Raw genomic sequence first — 19,425 nt, 5'->3', positions numbered from 1 at the left:
AGCCGGGACTAGAACCAGCACCCATATGGGATGACAGTGCCGAAGGCAGAGGATTAATCTACTGCACCACAGCACCAGCCCTAAATATCTACACTTTTAAAAATCAATAAACTTATGCTGGAAGGCATGTTAAAATATATGCTCAAGTTGTTGATTTTTCTTAATTAGCAACTATTTTTAATATTAACTTTTTAAGATATACTTACCGTTTACATGATCCTCTACTGCAATCAATTCAGAAATATGAACACTAGATCAATATTTAACCACCAAGGAAAAAATATACTGCTATATCAGCTGATTTTTTCTCTCTGAATTTAATGAGTTTACATCCAAAAAATTAGTCATTTTACATTTAAGGAATAAAAATCTTTAAAAAAAACAATACAAAGAGTGAAAGGATTTTAACCAAGTTCACACTTCTTTTTACTATGGTTTTTAACAACAAATCATCGCATCATATCTTATTTCAATGTGCAAATGCATTTGCAGCACCCATTACAATCACAAAATTAAACTTAAGGAAGTACACTGTTAATAGTGACCCCAAGAGGAAACTGATTGACCATCTGTTAAAAACTCTACAGTATATAAGCATTATATACCAATGCTACTTAACCAACTTCTGTCACGAGGATCGTCACTCATTTTCTGGAAACAAGTCCACATAAGCATTAAATATTTAAAAGGTGAAATGTTCCTTATCTTAACTTTAGAAAGATCTTTTCTTTTTCAGTGTTAAGAAACACTTTAATAGTTTTAAAGCAAAAGCTGTTAAGAGTCTAGATAGCTAAAACTGTACTCCTGAGTTCAAGCTTACAGGTAAGTCTTTTGTAAGTAATTCCCAATAAAATATCCTCCCTGCCCCATTCCCCCGCCCCAAATCTGGTATGGTTTCTTACAAAACTTTGGTCAAGAGTAGAAATATGTCCAGGCAGATGTATATGCCATACAATAGCAAGAACAGTAAAGCCCAACTAATGACTCTGGGTTTTAAAAAATAGAAGGCAATTAAAATGTACTCAAAGTTACATTAAGAAAAGCTCTCACGGGGTAATATTGAAACAGTCACAAAGGTTAAGAAAATACTGATATCAAAGTACAAATGACTACAATGTTAAAATAGACAAAAATTACTATACAAGAGCCTCTTTTAAAATTAAAAATAAAGAACACAACACATGAGTCAGGATGATTTTCCTGTTCTACTCATGAATTTTAGTCTTTACAAGGTTGGTTATGTTGACAACTAGTAGAGTTTCTTATGACATCGGATGAAGTCTCATGCCAGCTTCGTAGGGTGGGTCTTCTGGATCCTGCTCACATCCTGGTCACTGTACAACTTCAAAGTAGTGCAATATCGCCATGATGTGCTGGGGCATGAAGACGTATCCCGTGTACAGGGCCATTCCCACGACGGAAACCAGCATGGAATCTGAGGTCATCTTGTTAAGGAAACTTATCATTTTTTCTTGACTCAATCAAAAGTTTTTTAACAATACCTTTTTTTTAATTTCTATTTCTCTGAACAGCAGACACAGAGCCAGAGAAGGACCTCTCCCATCCACTGGTTCATTCCCCCAAATGCCGATCAGCAGCCAAGAGTAGGATAAAACAAAGCCAAGAGCCAGAAACTAAATCCAGATTTTCCATGTGGGTGGCAGGAACCCGGCCACTTAGGCCATCATTACTACCTGCTAGAGTGCATATTAGCAGGAAGCTGGAATCGAGAGTGGATCTGGGACTGAGACACAAGTACTCCAACATGGAGTACAGGTGTCCCAAGCAGCATCTGCACTGCTGAGCCAAATGTCCACCCCTCAACAACTGTTCCGTGTTGAAGTACCCATTCACTCAGTCTTTTCTCACATAGAGCAAGTATTTATAAAGGACTGATAGCAACAGGAAGGACAATGCAAGCCACTAACAACCATGGCTAGCACCATTCCAAGTTTTTAAGTTCTATTTATTTTTATTTACTTGGAAGACAGAGCAAGAGACAGACAAAGAGTAAATGTTCTCCCATCTACTGGTTGGTGTACTCCCTCAAAAGCCTGTAACAGCTAGGTCTGGACCAAGCCAAAGCTAAGAGCCAAGCATTCCGACTGGGTCTCCCAAGTGGGTGGCAGGGACCCAAGAACTTGAGCCATCACAGGCTGCCTCCCAGGGTATACATTAGCAGAAGCTGGATCAGAAGCGGAGCTAAGAATTCTATCCCAGGCACTGCAGTATGCAGTGTGAGTGTCCCAGAAGGTGGCTTTACCCACTGCATCACAATGCCCAACCCCATTCTCAGTTTTTTTTTTTTTTCCCTAAGTTCTTTTGTCTTTACCACCACTGTAAAAAGCAGGAATCATTCTCCCTAATGCAGTTGAAAAGATCACTTGTTTAAAATTAACCATAAAAAGTGACTGTTCAGTCTAAGAAACAAATGTATAAGAATAAAATTCTATTTAATGGCTGTAAAAGGCCTACCAACTTAATAAAAATGTATAACCCAAGAATTTTAGATTTAGACTCAAATGTGGATAAAAGAATACACTTTAGGGTCAAAGCTAAAATCAACCATATCCTAGTTTAGTGACACATAAAATAATAGCACTTTCTACAATTAAATATTATTATCACTATTAAATCTTATTACTAATATCAGAACTATTTCTAACAACTTCAAGTAAAAACATCCTGAAAACATAAACAATAATCATTCTCCACACTGTCCTTCCTTTTCTTTCCAAAAGGAATTGAAACTGTATTTAGGAGTTTACTCCAAGAGAGTGGAGTAGGGAGGGAGCTTACTGCTCTAGTCTAGGAGAAGATAGTTTTAAAAAAGTGGAGAGAGTGTAATCTCAGGGAAGCGTTAGAAAGAAAATGGCAGAGGAAACTCTACCAAAATTAGAGGGACATGTTGGGCCTATGTGGAGGGCATGGACGCCCACAACTTGGGATTCTAGCAGCCAAGAGCCTACCCAGCAGCTGAGAGCCTACGCACCAGTGCTGGAAAGTGAGGTGAGACCAGACCGCAGCATCCCCAGCCACTGGCGATAAAGTTGCAGGAAGAGCCTAGAGGGAACCCAGCTTGGAGTCCTGTGGGAGATAGTGTACCTGCCAAACTAGAGAAGAAAAAAATTAAATTAAATTAAATTAAGTTAAATTAAATAAAGGACAGACATATTTCTCTCTTTTCAATCGCTTTACAATGATGTCCTACAACAAGCCGATAGAGCAGGCACCACTTTGGACATACGTAACAGCTGCACCAGCTCGTGTCCATGCCCAGCAACCAGCCAAGTGGAGACTCCTGACTTTGATAGGGAGAACTAACAGGGAGCTGGGTGCTCATGACAGTGTGAGTCTTCCGGCGCCGTGGCTCAATAGGCTAATCCTCCGCCTAGCGGCGCCGGCACACCGGGTTCTAGTCCCGGTTGGGGCGCCAGATTCTGTCCCGGTTGCCCCTCTTCCAGGCCAGTTCTCTGCTGTGGCCAGGGAGTGCAGTGGAGGATGGCCCAAGTGCTTGGGCCCTGCACCCATCGGAGACCAGAAGCACCTGGCTCCTGCCATTGGATCAGCGCGGTGCGCCGGCCGCAGTGCACCGGCCGTGGCGGCCATTGGAGGGTGAACCAACGGCAAAGGAAGACCTTTCTCTCTGTCTCTCTCTCTCACTGTCCACTCTGCATGTCCAAAAAAAAAAAAAAAAAAAAAAAAAAAAAAAAAAAAAACACTGAGGGTGTGTGGGAGGACCCACAGTGGGAGACTTCACACGCTCAGGGTTTCCTGGTTACCTGATGAAAGACATTGCTGAGGACTCTGAAGTTACACCGTAGACTGCACAGATCCTTTGTGTGGTCCTTGGGACAGAGCGGATGAATATTATACCCACTCGGGGTAGCATTCAGGTACTGGTCTCCTTTGAGGAGACGAGCTCAGCTGAGCAGAATAAATTTCACTTCTGATTTAAAAAAAAGAGAGAGGAAGATTTACCACACCAAACCTGGGTGTGTCACTTCAAACATGCCCTTAACCTTGGAGAACTGATCAGAGCTCCCTGGCCACACCCACCCATTACAAACCTGTAGAGATTCACTGAAAGCAGACGTTCCACTTACCTACAGAGCCTCAGTACAAAGATAAAAGCCACCACAATGAAAGAAAGAGAGAGAGAGAGAGAGAAGAAGGGAGGAAGGGAGGGAGGGAGGAACAAGTATCTCCACAAATGCCAAATAACAAATGCACAAATTCAAGAAACAAGAATAAGGAAGAAAACATGATGCCCCCAAAAGAACATTTTTTTTTTTTTGACTGGCAGAGTGGACACTGAGAGAGAGAGACAGAGAGAAAGGTCTTCCTTTTGCCGTTGGTTCACCCTCCAATGGCCGCCACGGCCGGCGCACTGCAGCCAGTGCACTGCGCTGATCCAATGGCAGGAGCCAGGTACTTATCCTGTCTCCCATGGGGTGCAGGGCCCAAGTACTTGGGCCATCCTCCACTGCACTCCCTGGCCACAGCAGAGAGCTGGCCTGGAAGAGGGGCAACCGGGACAGAATCCGGCGCCCCAACTGGGACTAGAACCCAGTGTGCCGGCGCCGCAAGGCGGAGGATTAGCCTAGTGAGCCGCGGCGCCGGCGCAGAACACTTCAATATTAGATTGTGAAGATGATGAGATGGAAGAAATGCAAGACATGGAATTTAAAATATTGATCATAAGATTTCACGGAAGTAATCAGAGGGGCTGGTGCTGTTGCGTAGTGAGTAAAACCATCGCCTGCAGTGCTGGCATCCCATATGGGCACCGGTTTAAGTCTCAGCTGCTCTACTTCTGATCCAGCTCTCTGCTATGGCCTGGGAAAACAATAGAAGACGGCTCAACTCCTTGGGCCCCTGCACCCCAAGGGGAGAACTCGAAGAAGTTCCAGGCTCTTGGCTTCAGATCAGCTCAGCTCCAGCCATTGCAGCCAATTGAGGAGTGAACCAGCAGATGGAAGACCTCTATCTCTCTCTGCCTCTCCTTCTCTGTCTGTGTAACTTGGAATTTCAAATAAATAAATAAATCTTTAAAAAAAAAAAGTAATAAGAAGCAAATGCACAAACAACTGAAATCCATATAGGACATGAAAGATAAATTTCTCCCATGAAATTGAGATCTTAGAGAGAAATCAAAATGAAATGAATTCAAGGGCTGGCACTGTGGGCATAGCAGGTAAAGCCACTGCTCACAGTGCCAGCATCCCATATGGGTGCCAGTTCAAGTCCCAGCTGCTCTACTTCTGATCCAGCTCTTTGCTATGGCCTTGCAGAAGCAGCAGAAGATGGTCCAACTCTTTAGGCCCCTGCACCCCTACACAGGAGACCTGGAAGAAGCTCCTGGCTCCTGGCTTCGGAAAGCTCAGTTCTAGCTGTTGTGGCCAGCTGAGGAGTGAACCAGCAGATAGAAGACTGACCTCTCTCTCTCTCTCTCTCTCTCTCCCTCCCTCCCTCCCTCCCTCTCTTTCTGCTTCTCCTTCTCTCTGTGTAACTCTTTCAGATAAATAAATAAATCTTTAAAAAAAAAAAGAAATTAATTCAATAGAACAAATAAAAACTACAGTTGATAGCCTTAGCAAAAGAAAGAATATCAGACTTAGAAGACAAAGCATAGGAAATTACACAGTCAAACCAAAGGCAAGAAGAGGAAATTAGAAAACTAAAAATCACTGTTGGGAATCTACAGGATACTATAAAATGACCCAAGTTACAGGTTCTAGGAATTCCTGAAGGCATGGAAAGACAGAAAGGATTAGAAGGCCTTTTTAGTGAAACAATAACAGAAAACTTCCCTAATTTGGAGAAAGAAAGGGACATCCAAGTACAGGAAGCACACAGAACTCCTAATAGACATGACCAGAAAAGATCCTCGCCACAACACATTGTACTCAAACTAACCACAGTAAAACATTCAGAGAAGATTCTGAAATGTACATGAGATAAATGTCAGATTACTTTCACAGAATCCCTGACTAGACTCACAGCAGACTTCTCATCAGAAATCCTACAGGCTGAGAAAAAAAACTGTTACCCCAAAATATTATACCTTGCAAAGATATTTATGAATGAAGGTGAAATAAAGACATCCCATAACAAACAGAAATTCAAAACATTTGTCACCACCCAATCAGCCCTACAAAAGATGCTTAAGGATGTGTTGTACACAGAAACACAGAAACATGGTCATCACTATGAAAGAACGTAAAGGAAGAAAAACTCTTAGCAAAAGTTTAAAGGAAATTCAAAGTAAAAAAATAGGAATATTTTTGGGAAAATGGCAGGGCAAAGGCATTACTTATCAATAGTCACCTTGAATGTAAATGGCCTCAACTCCCGAGTTAAAGACACAAACTAGCTGAATGGATTAAAAAACAAAACCCTAAGTCTGGCGCCATGGCTCAATAGGCTAATCCTCTGCCCTGCAGTGCTGGCACACTGGGTTCTAGTCCCGGTCGGGGTGCCAGATTCTGTCCTGGTTGCCCCTCTTCCAGGCCAGCTCTCTGCTGTGGCCAGGGAGTGCAGTGGAGGATGGCCAAAGTGCTTGGGCCCTGCACCCACATGGGAGACCAGGATAAATACCTGGCTCCTGGCTTAGGATCAGCGCAATGCACTGGCCGCGGCCTCTCTGTCTCTCTCTCTCTCACTGTCCACTCTGCCTGTCAAAAATTAAAAAAAAAAAAAAAACCTACTATTTGCTGCCTACAAGAAACACATCACATCTCACCAACAAAGATGCATGCAGACTGAAAGTGAAATGATGGAAGAAGATATTCCATGCCAACAGAAATCAAAAAAGAGCTGGTGTAGCCATCCTAATATCAGACAAAATAGACTTTAACAAAAAAACTGTTAAAATAAACAAAGAAGGGCACTATGTAATGATTAAGGAATCAATTCAACAGGAAGATGTAACTATTATAAATGCACATTCACCAAGGCCAGCGCCACAGCTCACTAGGCTAATCCTCTGCCTGCAGCACTGGCACCCCAGGTTCTAGCCCCGGTTGGGGCACTGGATTCTGTCCCAGTTGCTCCTCTTCCAGTCTAGCTCTCTGCTGTGGCCCGGGAGGGCAGTGGAGGATGGCCCAGGTCCTTGGGCCCTGCACCCGCATGGGAGACCAGGAGGAAGCACCTGGCTCCTGGCTTCAGATTGGCACAGCATGCCAAACGCAACACACTGGCCATAGCGGCCACTTGGGGAGTGAACCAATGGAAAAAAGGAAGACCTTTCTCTCTGTCTCTTTCTCTCTCACTGTCTAACTCTGCCTGTCAAAAAAAAAAAAAATGTATATGCACCAAATTACAGGGCACCTAGCTATTTAAAAGAAATGGTAAGGGGCCGCTGCTGTGGTGCAGCAGGTTAAAGCCCTGGCCTGAAGTGCCAGCATTCCATATGGGTGCTGGTTCAAGTCCCCACTGCTCCTCTAAAGCAGTAGAAGATGGCCAAGTTCTTGGGCCCCTGCACCCATGTGGGAGATGAGAAGAAGCTCCTGGCTTCAGATCAGCACAGCTCCAGCCATTGTGGCCATCTGGCGAGTGCACCAGTGGATGGAAGACCTCTCTCTCTGTCTCTATCTCTCTCTGTAACTCTTTCAAATAAATAAAATAAATAATCTTTAAAAAAATGGTAAGGGATTTAAAGGGAGACTTAGACTCCAATACAATAGTAATGGGGGACTTCAATACTACACATTCAGCAATAGACAGAATAACCAGACAGAAAATCAGCAAGGAAACAGTAGATTTAATCGACACTATAGACCAACTGGGCTGGCGCCACAGCTCACTAGGCTAATCCTCTGCCTGTGGCGCCAGCACACCTGGTTCTAGTCCCGGTTAGGGCTCCAGATTCTGTCCTGGTTGCCCCTCTTCCAGTCCAGCTCTCTGCTGTGGCCCAGGAGTGCAGTGGAGGATGGCCCAGGTCCTTGGGCCCTGCACCAGCATGGGAGACCAGGAGAAGCACCTGGCTCCTGGCTTCAGATCAGTGTGGTACGCTGGTTGCATCGCACTGGCTGCAGCAGCAATTGGGGGATGAACCAACGGGAAAAGGAAGACCTTTCTTTCTGTCTCTCTCTTTCACTGTCCACTCTGTCAAAAAAAATTAAAAAAGAAAAAAAAATTAGACCAAATGGACCTAACAGATGTCTACAGAACTTTTCATCCTTCAGTTGCAAAATACACATTCTTCTCAGCAGTGTATGGAACTTTCTCTGGAATTGACCACATACTAGGCCATAAAGCAAGTCTCAGCAAATTCAACAAAATCAAAATCATACCATGCATCTTCTCGGACCACAGTGGAATGAAGCTGGAAATCAGCAACTGAGGAATCTCTAGAACATATGCAAACATATGGAGACTAAACAACATGCTCCTAAATGAACAGTGGGTCATAGAAGAAATCAAAAGAGAAATCAAAAACTTTCTGGAAACAAATGAAGATGACAACACATCAAAACTTATGGGATATAGCAAAAGCAGTGTTAAGAAGAAAGTTTATAGCAACTGATGTCTACATCAAGAAATTGTAAAGGCACCAAATAAATGAGCTGTCAATGCATCAAGGATCTAGAAAAAAAAGAGCAAACCAAACCCAAAAGAAGTAGGAGAAAAGAATAATTAAAATTAAAGAATAAATCAACAAAATTAAATTCAAAAAAGCAATACAAAAGATCAGCAAAAGGAAGAGCTAGTTTTTTGAAAAAATAAACAAAATTGACACAGCATTGGCCCAACTATACAAAAAAGGAGAGAAAGCCCAAATCAATAAAATTAGAGATGAAAAAGGAAATGTAACAATAGACACCACAGAAATAAAAAATCGTCAGAAATTACTACAACAGCTATATGCCAACAAACTGGGAACCCTGAAGAAATGGAGAGATTCCTGGACACATAGAACCTACCTAAATTGAGCCATAAGACACAGAAAATCTAAACATACCATTAACCAAGATGGAAATTGAATCAGTTATAATGGCCCTCCCAACAAAGAAAAGCCCACGACCAGATGGCTTCACTGCTGAATTCTAACAGACAATTAAAAATGAACTAACTCCAATTCTTCCCAAGTTATTCAAAACAATTGAAAGGGAGGGAATCCTCCTGTGGGGAGCAATCCGGACTAGACTAAGTTACTCGAATTAAGACTTATTCTATGCATCTGCTCTCCCACAATATGGCGCTGGGAGAGAAGTAAACAGCTTCCGCACAGCTGCCGCCAGTTCAACTAATAAATTGTAGGACTTGCTCCTGATTGGAGAGCAGCGTACTCGGCGTGTGGGCAGCCGAGTTGGGATTGGCGGAGGAGGACTATAAAGGAGGAGAGAGACGGCATGCACCAGGAACATCTATGGGGAACATCTAAGGGAACCCGTGCAGCCCCCAGAGAGCCGGCCGGCGGTGTGCCGCTCCCCTGCGGAAGTGGGGAATGCGGCCAGGGGGAACTGCCCTTCCACGGAGGTGGAAGGGATAGTAGCCAACCCGGGAAGAACCAGCAGCAAACCCGGGGAGGGCCGAGCAGACGAAAGAACAGCGCAGGGTCCTGTGTCGTTCCTCCACGAAGAGGGGGAGCGACATAATGGTGCCGTGACTCGGATAGGAAACCTAGGACGGATTGCAAACTTAGGAGGGAAGAAATGACTCGGATTAGGAAACCTAGCTCGGATAGGAAACCTGACTCGGATAGGAAACCTAGCTTGGATAGGAAACCTAGGAGGGAAAGACCGGGAAGAAGTGGGAAATTACTGGAGAGAGAGACTAGCAAACAGCCTAGGGAAAAGCCGGACGAAAAGGGTGCCGGAAGAAGCTATTGAAAGCCTAGGCATAGACTCGGATACGGACTATGGGGGGAAGCTGGGAGAAATCTCTAAGGTCGAAAGCGAAAGTGAAAGCTAGAACAAACAGACTCGGATGCGGACTGTGGGGAGAGGCCAGGTGAAATGAGGGAGGAGTATTGTTGGAGGAAAGCTTGGGGAAACATACCGGGTAGAGAAAAATGTTAGGGAAATTGAAGCCGCGGGGGGCAGGCCAAGGCGGACACGAAAGCCACTTTGGGATTCTCAAGTTAGCCCGGGAATAGGGGGCGAAAAGTTGAAACCAGAAGCTGAGACGCAAGCCAGATTGGGATCCGTCTGATTAGCCCGGGGAGCAAAGGACGGGAAGCCAAATCGTGGGGCGGAGACGTACGCTGGGTTGAATTCGCCAGGCTAGCCCGGGGAACTTGGATTGAATGCTAGTGGTGGAGACGCAAGCTACGCTGTGTTACTCGCGGAAGCCGCCGCGTGCAGAGAGAGCACGGGGCGTGAATAGATAGGGAACGGGCTGGCGTAGGCTGTGGTTTAGACGCGAAAGGGTTAAGCGTGGAGACCGCGGAGCGCGCGAAGCCGAGCCGCGCAAAGCCGGGAAGCTGCGCAGATGAGAGAGGCGCGCGGGCTGAAGCGGCGCAGAGCCGGGAACCCGCCGGCGGGGCGAGGTGCCGGAAAGCCGCAGGGATAAGAGAAACAGAAGTTTTAGAAGTAAAGTGAGAGAAATAGGAATGCTGGAAGATAGAAGTGGAATGGGAGAAATAGGAATGCCCGGAGATAGAGAAATAGAGAAATAGAAAGGCCTCCCCTCAACATGGCAATTAGAAGGCTTGGATTCGGTCTGCCTAATCAAGTGAGGCGATGAGCACCTGCGGGCAGCTAGCAGCTTATGCGCCGCAGGTCACCGAAGACAGGCACGAATTAACATCAGTAAGGCTTCCCCACAATACAACAATATTAAGCTTGGATTCGGTCTGCCTGATTTAAGGCGGTAAGCGCCAGCAAGCAGCTCGACCAGAGTATGAGCTGCAGGTCACCGAAGATAGGCACAAACCAACACTAATAAGTCTTCCCCACAAAAAGGCAATGAGAAGGCTTGGATTCGGTTTGCCTGATTGCTAGGTTTTGCAAGCCCCTGCAGGCTCGACCAGAGCATGCGCTGCAGGGCACCGAACACAGGCACGCATCAGCGCCTAAAAACCTCCTCACAACATGGCGAAGAGAGGACCCGGATTCGGTTTGCCTGATTGATAGGACTAGTAAGAGCCTGTGGCAACTCTAGCAAGTAGAGCAGAGTGTGTGCCGTGGGACACCGAAGACAGGCGCGTATCAACGCCAAAAAATAAAAAGAAAGGGGGATCTGTGGGGAGCAATCCGGACTAGACTAAGTTACTCGAATTAAGACTTATTCTATGCATCTGCTCTCCCACAATATGGCGCTGGGAGAGAAGTAAACAGCTTCCGCACAGCTGCCTCCAGTTCAACTAATAAATTGTAGGACTTGCTCCTGATTGGAGAGCAGCGTACTCGGCGTGTGGGCAGCCGAGTTGGGATTGGCGGAGGAGGACTATAAAGGAGGAGAGAGACGGCATGCACCAGGAACATCTATGGGGAACATCTAAGGGAACCCGTGCAGCCCCCAGAGAGCCGGCCGGCGGTGTGCCGCTCCCCTGCGGAAGTGGGGAATGTGGCCAGGGGGAACTGCCCTTCCACGGAGGTGGAAGGGATAGTAGCCAACCCGGGAAGAACCAGCAGCAAACCCGGGGAGGGCCGAGCAGACGAAAGAACAGCGCAGGGTCCTGTGTCGTTCCTCCACGAAGAGGGGGAGCGACATCCTCCCAAATTGTTTCTATGATAGCATCACCTTAATTCCTGAACCTGAAAAAGATGCAACAGAGAAAGAGAATTACAGACCAATTTCCCTGATGAACATAGATGCAAAAATACTCAACAAAATTCTAGCCATTAGAATCCAACAAGCTCGGCCGGCGCCGCGGCTCACTAGGCTAATCCTCCGCCTAGCAGCGCCGGCACACCGGGTTCTAGTCCCGGTTGGGGCGCCAGATTCTGTCCCGGTTGCCCCTCTTCCAGGCCAGCTCTCTGCTGTGGCCAGGGAGTGCAGTGGAGGATGGCCCAGGTGCTTGGGCCCTGCACCCCATGGGAGACCAGGAAAAGCACCTGGCTCCTGGCTCCTGCCATCGGATCAGCGTGGTGCGCCGGCCGCAGCGCGCCAGCCGCGGCGGCCATTGGAGGGTGAACCAACGGCAAAGGAAGACCTTTCTCTCTGTCTCTCTCTCTCACTGTCCACTCTGCATGTCAAAAAAAAAAAAAAAAAAAAAAAAGAATCCAACAAGCTCATCCACCCAGACCAAGTGGGATTTATCCGTTGTATGCAAGGATGGTTCAGCATTCACAAATCAATCAATGTGATACATCACATTAATAAACTGCTGAACAAAAATCATATGATTATCTCAATAGATGCAGAGAAAGCATTTGATAAAATACTCTTTCATGATGAAAACTCTAAGCAAATTAAGTATAGAAGCAACATTCCTCAACACAATCAAGGCAATTTATGACAAATCCATGGCCAGCATCATATTGAAAGGGGAAAAGTTGGAAACATTCCCACCGAATTCTGGTACCAGAGATACCCACTCTCACCATTGCTATTCAGCATAGCGCTGGAGGTTTTAACCAGAGCCATTAGGCAAGAAAAAGAAGAAAAGAAATCAAACAGATACAAATTTGGGAGGAAGAAGTCAAACTACCCCTATTTGCAGATGAGATGATTCTATATATAGGCAATCCAAAAGCCTCCACTAAGAGACTATTGGAACTCATGAAAGAGTTTGGTAAAGTAGCAGGATACAAAATCAATACACAAAAATCAACAGCCTTTGTATACACAGACAATGCCATGGCTGAGAAAGAACTTCTAAAATCAATCCCATTCACAATAACTACAAAAACAATCAAATACCTTGGAATAAATTTAACCAAGGATGTCAAAGATCTCTACAATGAAAATTACAAAACATTAAAGAAAGAAATAGAAGAAGATACAAGAAAATGGAAAAATCTTCCATGTTCATGGACTGGAAGAATCAATATCATCAAAATGTCCATTCTTCTGAAAGCAACTTACAGATTCAATGCAATACCAATCAAAATACCAAAGACATTCTTAGATCTCAAAAAAATGATGCTGAAATTCATATGGAGTCACAAAAGACCTCGAATAGCTAAAGCAATCTTATACAACAAAAACAAAGCCAGAGGCATCACAATACCAGATTTCAAGACATACTACAAGGCAGTTGTAATCAAAACAGCCTGGTACTGGTACAAAAATAGAAGGATAGACCAATGGAACAGAATAGAAACACCAGAAATCAATCCAAACATCTACAACCAACTTATATTTGATCAAAGAGCTAAAACCAAACCCTGGAGCAAGGACAGTCTCTTCAACAAATGGTGCTGGGAAAACTGGATTTCCACATACAAAAGTATGAAGCAAGACCTCTACCTTACACTTTACCCAAAAATCTATTCAACATGGATTAAAGATCTAAATCTATGACCCAACACCATAAAATTATTAGAGAACATTGAGGAAACCCTGTAAGACATTGGCACAGGCAAAAGAATTCTTGGAAAAGAACCCAGAGGCACAGGCAGACAAAGCCAAAATTAACAAATGGGATTACTTCAAATTGAGAAGTTTCTGTATGGCAAAAGAAACAGGAAAGTGAAGAGGCAATCCATAGAATGGGAGAAATTATTTGCAAATTATTCAACTGATAAAGGATTAATAAACAGAATCTACAAAGAGATCAAGAAACTCCACAACAACAAAACAAAGAACCCAGTTAAGAGATGTACCAAGGACTTAAACAGACATTTTTCAAAAAAAGAAATCCAAATGGCCAACAGACATACGAAAAAATGCTCAGTGCTGGCACCGCGGCTCACTTGGCTAATCCTCTGCCTGTGGCGCCGGAACCCCGGGTTCTAGTCCCGGTTGGGGAGCTAGATTCTGTCCTGGTTGCTCCTCTTCCAGTCCAGCTCTCTGCTGTGGCCCAGGAGTGCAGTGGAGGATGGCCCAAGTGCCCAAGTGCTTGGGCCCTGCACCTGTGGGAGACCAGGAGGAAGCATCTGACTCCTGGCTTCGGATAGGCGCAGCCCGCAGGCCATAGCAGCCATTTTGGGGGTGAACCAACGGAAAAGGAAGACCTTTCTCTCTGTCTCTCTCTCTCTCACTGATAACTCTGCCTGTCCAAAAATTTAAAAAAAAAAATGTTCAGGATCACTAGCTGTCAGGGAAATTCAAATCAAAATCACAATGAGGTTTCACCTCACTCTGGTTAGATTGACATTTTTTTTTTCTTTTTGACTGGCAGAGTGGACAGTGAGAGAGACAGAGACAGAAAGGTCTTCCTTTGCCATTGGTTCACCATCCAATGGCCGCCGCGGCCAGCGCACTGCAGCCGGAGCACCGCGCTGATCCGATGGCAGGAGCCAGGTATTTATCCTGGTCTCCCATGGGGTGCAGGGCCCAAGCACTTGGGCCATCCTCCACTGCACTCCCTGGCCACAGCAGAGAGCTGGCCTGGAAGAGGGGCAACCGGGACAGAATCCGGCGCCCCGACCAGGACTAGAACCTGGTGTGCCAGCGCCGCAAGGCGGAGGATTAGCCTAGTGAGCCGCGGCGCCGGCCAGATTGACTTTCATAGAGAAGCTCCTGGCTTCTGATCGGTGCAGCTCCAGCCGTGGCGGCCATCTGGGGAGTGAACCAGCGGATGGAAGACCTCTCTGTCTCTGTAACTCTGGCTTTCAAATACATAAAATAAATCTTTAAAGAAAAAAATCTAAAAGCCCATCAATGGAAGACTGGATAAAGAAACTATGGGATATGTACTCTATGGAATACTACACAGCAATAAAAAAAAAATCCAGTCATTTGCAACAAAATGGATGTATCTGGAAAACATCATACTTAATGAAACAAGCCAGTTTCAAAGGGACAAATACCATTGTTCTCCCTGATCTGTAACAAATAACAGAGCACCTAAAAGGAAACCTGTAGGGGCCGGCACTACTGCGTAATGGGTAAAGCCATCACCTGCAGTGCTGGCATCCCATATGGGTACTGGTTCAAGTCCCGGCTGCTCCACTTCCAATCCAGCTCTTGGCTGTGGCCTGGGAGAGCAGTAAAAGATGGCCCAAGTCCTTGGGTCCCTGCACCCACATGGGAGACCCTGAGGAAGCTCCTGGCTCCTGGCTTCAGATCGGTGCAGCTCTGGCCATTGCAGCCAATAGGGGAGTGAACCAGTGGATGGAAGACCTCTCTCTCTCTCTCTCTCTCTTCTCTCTCTCTCTCTCTCTCTGCCTCTCCTTCTCTTTGTGTAACTCTTTCAAATAAATAAATAAATCTTAAAAAAAAAAAAAAAGGAAACCTGTAGAAGCGAAATTGACACTATGAGAAGCAACGACTTGAAGAGCCCTTGTCTTGACTGTAGAGAAACAGTTTAATTTTTTAATATTTTTTCTACCTAATACCATTGGTTGAACTCTTTACTTAACATAGAATTAATCATAGGTGTATAAAGCCAATTTAAAAATAGATCCCAGTAAAAAATAAAAGTGAGAATAAGAGAGGGAAGAACTGTACAGTTCAGCACAAATTTCCACAGACTCACTCCTAAGGGTAAAGCTAAAAATTTGTCATGGGACTCCAAATCCCATTAAGCTAGTTGGCACGAATGCCAACTTACATGTTAAAGTTATCATATTAAGAGTGTAATTGATCATATAAATAGGATTAAGTTTCAAAGGGATCACATAAATAAGACATAGTGTCTGGTAATAACAACAGATAGAATTAAAAAGGAGAGAATGTTCCAACATGGGAAGCAGTCCACACAGCAGACTCATAGAATGACAAACACCCTAAATAGTACTCTGACCTCAGAATTGGCCCTTAAGGCATTCAATCTGGCTAAAAAGCTTATGAGAGCATTTCAGGCATGGAAAGCCAAGACACTGTGGCAAAAAATGTTCCACATGAAGGATCTCTATAAGTGAAACCCCAGTGGAAAGAAGGGGCCATCAAAGAAGGAGGAACTTTTCTCCAAAGGGAGGCGAGAACTTCCACTTTGCTTATGGCCCTGCCTAAATAATGAGTTTATGGACTCAAAAGGCTGCCAAAGCCTTGGCAACTCATGTCAAGACCCTTGGGTGATCACTGACATCATAAATAAGAGTGTTAATTGTTAAATCAACAAGAGTCAGTGTGCACTTACTCCCCATGTAGGACCTCTGTCCTTAATCAATTGTACTATGAAAATTGTAAAACTTGTTATCTTTTTTTTTAAAGATTTATTTTTTATTTATTTGAAAGACAGAGTTACAGAGAGAGGTAGATACAGAGAAAGAGGTCTTCCATCTGCTGATTCACTCCCCAGATGGCCGCAACGACCGGAGCTGCGCTGGTCTGAAGCCAAGAGCCAGGAGCCTCTTCTGGGTCTCCCACGTGGGTGCAGGGGCCCAAGCACTTGGGCCATCTTCTACTGCTATCCCAGGCCATAGCAGAGAGCTGGATTGGAAGAAGAGCAGCCATAACTAAAACGGGCGCCCATATGGGATACTAGCACTTCAGGCCAGGGCGTTAACCCGCTGCGCCACAGCACTGGCCCTAAACTTGTTTTCAAACAGTACTTTATACTTTGTATGTGTGCGTGGGGTGGGGGGTGCAAATTGTTGAAATCTTTACTTAGTATAGAGTTGGTCTTTTGTACATAAAGTTAATTAAAAATGAATCTTAATGAAGAATGGGATGGGAGAGGGAGTAGCTGGTGAGACAAGAGTGGGGGTGGGAGGAAGAACCACTGTATTCTTAAATCTGTACCTATGAAAATTAGATTCATTAAATAAAAGCTTTCTGGAAGGAAGGAAGGGAGGGAGGGGAGGAGGGAGGGAGGGAGGGAGGGAGGGACTATATTTGAGGGTCCTCCAAAAGTTCATGGAAAATTCATATAATGAAAGAAACATGGGGCCGGCGCTGTGGCACAGAAGGTAAAGCTGCCACCTGCAGTGCCAGAATCCCATATGGGTGCCAGTTTGAGTACCAACTGCTCTACTTCCAATTCAGCTCTCTGCTATGGCCTGGGACAGCAGTTGAAGACAGCACAAATCTTGGGGTCCCTAAACCTACATGGGAGACCCAGAAGAAGCTCCTGGCTCCTGGCTTTGGATCGGCACAGCTCTGGCCATTGCAGCCAATTGGGGAGTGAACTAGTGGATGGAAGACCTCTCTCTCTCTTCTCTCCCCCCACCCCTTCTCTCTGCCTCTGCTTCTCTCTGTGTGTAACTCTTTCAGATAAATAAATCTCAGAAGAAAGGGGGGAGGGAGGGAGGGAGGGAGGGAAAGGAAGAAAAAGAGAGGCGAGGCAAATGTGAGGCTTGGTACTGTGGCATGGTGGGTAAAGCCACTACCTTCAATGCCAACATCCTACATGGGTGCCAGTTCAAGTCCCAGCTGCTCCACTTCCAATCCAGCTCCCTGCTAACGTGCCTGGGAAAGCAGCAGAAAATGGCCCAAGCCCTTTTGCCCCTGCACACACATGGGAACCCCAGAAGAAGCTCCTGGCTCCTGGCTTTGGCCTGGCTCAGCCCTGTTTGGGGAATGAACCAGTGAATGCAAGATATCTCTCTCTCTCTCTCTCTCTCTCTCCCTCCCTCCCTCTCTCTCTCTCTCTGCCTCTCTAACTTTGCTTTTCAAATAAGTAAATAAATCTTTAAAAAAAAAAATGGACTTCAAAATGTTTTAAACCAAAATAAGGGGCCGGCGCTGTGGTGCAGTGGGTTAACGCCCTTGGCCTGAAGCGCCAGCATCCCATATGGGCGTCAGTTCAAGACCCAGCGGCTCCTCTTCCCATCCAGCTCTCTGCTATGGCCTAGGAAAGTAGTAGAAGATGGTCCAAGTCCTTGTATGGTCCAAGTATAGAGTTGGTCTTCTGTACATAAAATGGGCCCCTGCACCCACGTGGGAGACCTGGAAGAAGCTCCTGGCTCCTGGCTTTGGATCGGTGCAGCTCCAGCCATTGAGGCAAATTGGGGAGTGAACTTTTGGATGGAAGACCTCTTTCTCTCTCTCTCTGCATAACTCTGACTTTCAAATAAATAAATAAGTCTTAAAAAACTTATTTTTTAATTCCATTTTTCCACAATCTTTCTTGAAGTCCCCTTATATGCAAGAGGAACCCCCACACACACAGGGCCACACAAAACACTGCTAACATAAAATCTAAAGGCTTTTGACTTTGCTGAGTCACATAACCATGCTAAGAGAACTACATGCTTCTGAACTAGGGTATGTTTCATTAACTCATTATACTCACATTCTCTCTCCCCACCACTCTTTTTCTTCCTCCCTCCCTCCCTCCCTCTCTCTCCCTCACCCTCTCCCTCTCCCTCTCTCTCTCTCTCATGCCATTCAGCTCTACATACTACTATTCCTATAATCTTACATTCTTTTACGAGAAGATAGGGCTTAAATAAACAATGTGCTACCAATATTTGTACAACAGTTCAGGTGGCAAATCTCTTTCACATACCATTATCTTGCTTTATGCTTATAGTTTCCTATGAAATGTTTATTACGGTTATTTCTACTCAGAGGCTTGTCAAGGGCCATGCAGGAAGCTTTCTTTAAGAAAGTAAAACTAAGGCGGGTCTCATTCAAACTCTAAATTCATTCACCTCATTTGGCAAACACGGGTGCAAAATCCCCCTTACTCATTTTTTAAATTTACATTTTAAATATTTATCTGTACTGGGCCAGCATTGTAGCACAGTGGGTTAAGCCTCCACCTGCAATGCCAGCATCCCATATGAGTGCCAGTTCAAGCCCCAGCTGCTCTACTTCCAATTTAGCTCCCTGCTAATGCACTTGGGAAAGCAGCAAAAGATGGCCCAAATGCTTGGGCCCCTGCCATCCACATGGGAGACCCGGATGGAGATCTAGACTCCTAGCTTTGTCCTGGCTTGCCCCAGCCATTGTGGTCATTTCAGAAGTGAACCAGTGGACAGAAGATCCATTTCTCTTTGTCTCTGTCACTCTGGCTTCCAAATAAATAAAATCAATTTTTAAAAAAATAGGGCCGGCGCCGTGGCTCAATAGGCTAATCCTCCACCTGCGGCGCCGGCACACCAGGTTCTAGTCCCGGTTGGGGCGCCGGATTCTGTCCCGGTTGCCCCTCTTCCAGGCCAGCTCTCTGCTATGGCCAGGGAGTGCAGTGGAGGATAGCCCAGGTGCTTGGGCCCTGCACCCCATGGGAGACCAGGAAAAGCACCTGGATCCTGGCTCCTGCCATCGGATCAGCGCGGTGCGCCGGCTGCAGCGGCGGCCATTGGAGGGTGAACCAACGGCAAAGGAAAACCTTTCTCTCTCTGTCTCTCTCTCTCACTGTCCACTCTGTAAAAAAAAAAAAAAAAAAAAAAAATAAGTGTACCTGCAGATGGATATTCCCTACTACTTACTGAACATTTCCACCTATGATATTCCACAAGAAACCCACAACAAAGCCAA

General features: G+C 45.3%; 1 protein-coding gene across 1 annotated transcript in view; it reads right to left on the bottom strand.

Annotated features, from left to right (window-relative positions):
• Positions 1-402: 402 nt before the first annotated feature.
• SPTSSA (serine palmitoyltransferase small subunit A) overlaps positions 403-19,425 on the bottom strand; it is a 42,856-nt gene continuing 23,833 nt past the window's right edge. Inside the window, exon 2 of the mRNA XM_002717941.5 lies at positions 403-1,435. Coding sequence (XP_002717987.2) covers positions 1,332-1,435 — 104 coding nt within the window. The 3' untranslated portion in view covers positions 403-1,331. The remainder of the gene's footprint in view (positions 1,436-19,425) is intronic.

Source organism: Oryctolagus cuniculus, chromosome 12, assembly GCF_964237555.1.
Source record: "Oryctolagus cuniculus chromosome 12, mOryCun1.1, whole genome shotgun sequence".
NCBI classification, from domain to species: Eukaryota; Metazoa; Chordata; class Mammalia; order Lagomorpha; family Leporidae; genus Oryctolagus; species Oryctolagus cuniculus.
Note: the sequence above shows the minus strand (reverse complement) of the source record. Positions and strands in the feature narration are given on the sequence as shown.